This window comes from Porites lutea, chromosome 1, assembly GCF_958299795.1.
Source record: "Porites lutea chromosome 1, jaPorLute2.1, whole genome shotgun sequence".
Taxonomy (NCBI): Eukaryota; Metazoa; Cnidaria; class Anthozoa; order Scleractinia; family Poritidae; genus Porites; species Porites lutea.
This window is the reverse complement of record NC_133201.1, coordinates 45,290,738-45,295,010: the sequence shown is the minus strand read 5'-3', so window position 1 is coordinate 45,295,010 and position 4,273 is coordinate 45,290,738. Positions and strand designations below refer to the sequence as shown.

At 37.4% G+C, this 4,273-nt stretch overlaps 1 protein-coding gene across 1 annotated transcript; it reads left to right on the top strand.

Moving 5' to 3' along the window:
• Positions 1-1,475: 1,475 nt before the first annotated feature.
• LOC140930538 (somatostatin receptor type 5-like) lies at positions 1,476-2,408 on the top strand. Its single transcript, XM_073380269.1, has one exon. The coding sequence runs from the start codon at positions 1,476-1,478 to the stop codon at positions 2,406-2,408; it is 933 nt and encodes a 310-aa protein (XP_073236370.1).
• The last annotated feature ends 1,865 nt before the right edge of the window (positions 2,409-4,273 follow it).

Here is a 4,273-nt window from a genome sequence, read left to right as displayed (position 1 = left end):
AGGCCTCTCGGTGGTATCGAGATTTCGAGATTGGATCAGATGAGAGATTAGGTACCATTCTCCCCCCACAAGAGAAATCAAATTTTAAGGACGAATACTGTCAACTGATCATTTCGTTTTCATCTCAAACAACAGACTTTACGTATTTATGCCTGACGTAAAAGGGCTGTATCAGGCCAGTGCAGTCCATTGTGTTCAGCGTTTTCTTTTTCCAATTACTTGCTCTCTCTTCTTACATTTTGTTTGAAGGTAAGCGTTCATATAATACAAGTGTCGTCTTTTATTTACAAGAAGTTCCTTTTTGATTTTTATCTACTAATTTGGTAAATGCTGAAACAGCTATCCCCCTCAGGGTCGGTTCATAGCGCTAGATATATTCCTCGACGCTTCTCGTCTCGGTTTATATATCACCACTATTCACCTCCCCTTCGGGGGATAGTTGTATAATATACCTAAGACAAACTTAATTTTCAAATTCCGTTAAAAAATCATACCTGCGGATCTGTGAGGGGATCAAGGAGTAAATTTTTCAACAACAGACTTGATAGTAGCTGATAATTCAAGGCAGTCTTTGCTGTAATTAACCACAAAACGTCTGGCGAATCTGTTAATATATTGTCGAGTTTTTGGACCTTTGAAAAGAATCGGCAATTAAGACTGTTCAATTACTCATCAAGGGAAAAGTCTTTATGGAAATTATTTGTTTCAGGGACTTAGTTGTCTCCATATCGCAAACACTTTTGGGTCTCTAGCCATGTAGGCGGTGTTTATTGCCTTTCCTGGAGTTCGTAAATTTCGATTGTTTTAAATAGATGTTTTTTATTGTTGCTTAGACCACCTTACTCCAGAAACTTGTTTTCCTTTAAGCTAACAATTTGGCTCACGTCCATTTCTTAAATGTTTTTTGGAAAAATTCACATTTTCTCGCATGGGGGACGTTTGTAGAAAATCTGTCGAATCAGTCTACCGAGTACAAATAGGTGAGATATTATTTGTACTCGTCTATGTTGTTGCGTTCGACAACGCAACTTCTAATCATGAAATCTTGTGGTATGTGGTTATTCTGTGATACTCAGGGGATGGTCTTCTCTGTGAGTTTTTTTTGTGTGTCTTTTGTTTGAATTAAGTCATTTGTTCATTTAATCGTAGCTTTTTCTCTCTACTCGCGACAAACATTCTTGTAAAAAGTATGTTTGAAGAATTTTACTCTTGTATCAGTGATTCCTATGTTTATACATATAATGTTTTATCAACGTGTAAGATATCTGCGCAACGTTTACAATTTGAATTATTATCCGTTACTTTAGGTATTGGTTTCGTCATGGTGCTAGATCAACAACATCAGCAAAACTTACAACTGCTCCTTCATGACTGACCCAAAAACCTAACATCACCAAAAGACTCAAAGAGTAGGATTTGTTATGTGAAGAGTTCCCAAGACACAGTGTAAATTCTATACCCCTAGAAAGCAGGCAATGGAAGTCAGACTTACCGAAACCCAGATTGCTATTTGTGTTATCTCTGTTTTAGCAATCCTTGGAAACACGTTGACCATTCTAGTGTTTGTTCGTGACAAAAAGCTGCTGAAAAAGTCCTACAACGCTTTCATTCTTTGCCTTGCCATAGCAGATGTGCTGACTGCCATTCTCTTGATCACGAGTCCGGGCTTCGCCCTTGGTGACCTTATTCCTCGTCCAACCAATCCAGTTCTTGGATATATCTTCTGCCAAGTGATCTGGAGCCGAATGTTTCTCTTTCAGCTGGTGTTTTTCTCCATTTATATTACATTGCTGTTAACAGTAGAGCGATGGGTTGCTGTTGTAAAACCTTCTGAATATAATTTATTCTTCAAGGGAAAGAGACTCATGGGTTACGTCTTGTTCTGTTTGATCTGGTCATTCGCACTCATTGGAACAGACTTGTTTGATGTGGTCTATGAACCAAGTTCATCATCCAATGACATCTGCAAATTCAACTTTATTTCATCAGGCTCTATCTTCCGCACGTCTCTGTCTGTGTTCCTTATTATCATGAAGTTGTTCTTTCCATGCCTTTCCATGATTGGACTGTACATACATATGATTGTGAAGACAAACAACTCACCAGTTGCCTCCGCGGAGAGCAAGGCCAAACTACGAGGGAAGATGACAAGAATGATCGGCATTATGACCTGTATTTTACTCATATGTTATTCCCCAAACCAAATCTTCTTTATCTTTGCAACTGCGGGTAAAGCGAAAATAGATTCTACACTTCACCATTTCACAGCAATTCTCAACTTTATCACCGTTTGTGTTAATCCATTTATTTATGGACTTAGCAATCCTAATTATGGCCGGCGTTACCGAAAGGCTTTGTTGTCGTTTTGTCCCCAACCGAGAGGAGTTGGACCTGCCATGGAAGGATAAAATATTACTGACAGTAGACGCTAATTACGATTTATTTTATAACCACCAATGAAATACCATGCAGGTGAGCTTCCGCGCTAAAACATGAAATAGTCTCACGTGAAAGATCCACCTTCGCTATATATCTACCTGATAAATCGTGCCTTTCGCAGCCAAAAAAAATTAATCGTAGGAAAATTAAAAATACATTAAAGTGAAATGCTTTGGACTTTCATTGGTGTTTATGTAATACGTAAAATCCCTCTGTCTCTCGTTTATTATAAATTAACATTGCTGCGGTAGTAACATCTCAGAATTAGAATTCTTTTCTCCTTGGGATTAAAATAGTCCGAGGCATCATGATCAGGACTCACAACTTCAACTTGGCCTTCTACGTAACTCAATTCTCCGGACCAATTTAATTTTTGGAAATTGTGCATTAAGGCAAAAATGATACCTCTTCAGAGGAAACAAAAACCAAAACTGTTAATTTACTAATCGATCGAGATGGCTGAGGCTCTGTCCATCAGACGAAAAACAAATTTTTCGATCTTCTTGTTATATTTCTTCTTACGTTTCTCGGTGTTTTTATTAGGTTACGTGCAAGGAAAATTTTCTTTTGGAAAAGATTCTTTTAATCGTTCGTCTCAAAATAGAACTACAGACTGTAATTTATCGGCTGGCCAGCTATTTTACTAGATGGCTGTGTACTTATTAGCTACGTGCAGATCAGTATAACTGAATTTCGATTATAACATCATTACTTGTAAATATCATATGAATCAACTAAAATCACTGGACAAATGAAATATTACAGAGAAAATGTAGTTGGCTAATCTGTTAGGAAGTACTGTGAAAATTTGGTAGATAGTACAAAAAAAGTGATAAAAACGTGCAAATATCGAGGCCAACATCCTGTCATCCGAATAGCGTATAAGTATTGCATCTCAAAGCTATAAATAACTTGTAAAACGAGATTACTTCGACATTGTAAACAGCCCGTAAATCTAGAAATAGGGACTGAAACTAAATATAATACGGCCCTTTAAAACCTCGTTAAGTGTAAAAGGGTAGTGGTTTGACTCTGGCCTGTAGAACACGTAAATACTCCGTTAATCGAAAATGAGCATTGATTGTATCCGGTAAATCTCTGTAAATTAAAATATGAGGGTTGACTTGGCCCTCCAGAAGCCACTAATAAATGTAAATGGACTTAATTGACTATGTAGATCGAAAAAGAGGTCTAATTTCACCCTGTAAAAAGTGTGTAAAGTGGGAGGCTGGTTTAACCATATAGAACCCCTTGAGAATATTTACCTTGTAAATATTCTCAAAATCGAAAAGGGGAGAATTATTTGATCCTGTCACCGCCGTAGCCAGTATGAGGCGAACCGAGGCACTCGCCTCGGTAAAATTTTACCAAATACTGTCGATTTTTATTTTTTTTATCAGACTGATAATATTAGAAGATTTCATACGGCTGATTTCGTACAACGGACTGTGTGTTCGCCTCGGTTGTAGTTTCTTCCTGGCTACGGCCCTGCCTGTCAATTCCTGTAAGCTAATAAAGGGTGGCTGGATTAACCCTTTAAAAATCATGTAAATCGAAATAAAAGAGGGATTTATCCTGTACACAGATGAATCTGTCAGTCCCCGTAAATATCACCGACGTGTTTAATCACGAATAAATTACATAAATCTGTAATCGGACAAAGAAAATTGTATCTAAAGCTCAGTTGTTATAAGGAAACTAAAAAGAGAGAAAACAAGGCAGTATGAAATGTTTAGTCGTAAAGAAAACTAGTTTGCATACGACAAATTAAGAGAGTGTCTCTGTAAGAGCGGTCCAGTTGATTTTGCTTGAGACACAGATTTAGCTCATTTCT

Excerpts from the sequence above, each read along its gene's own strand:
- LOC140930538 (XM_073380269.1), top strand. The coding sequence starts at position 1,476 with ATGGAAGTCAGACTTACCGAAACCCAGATTGCTATTTGTGTTATCTCT.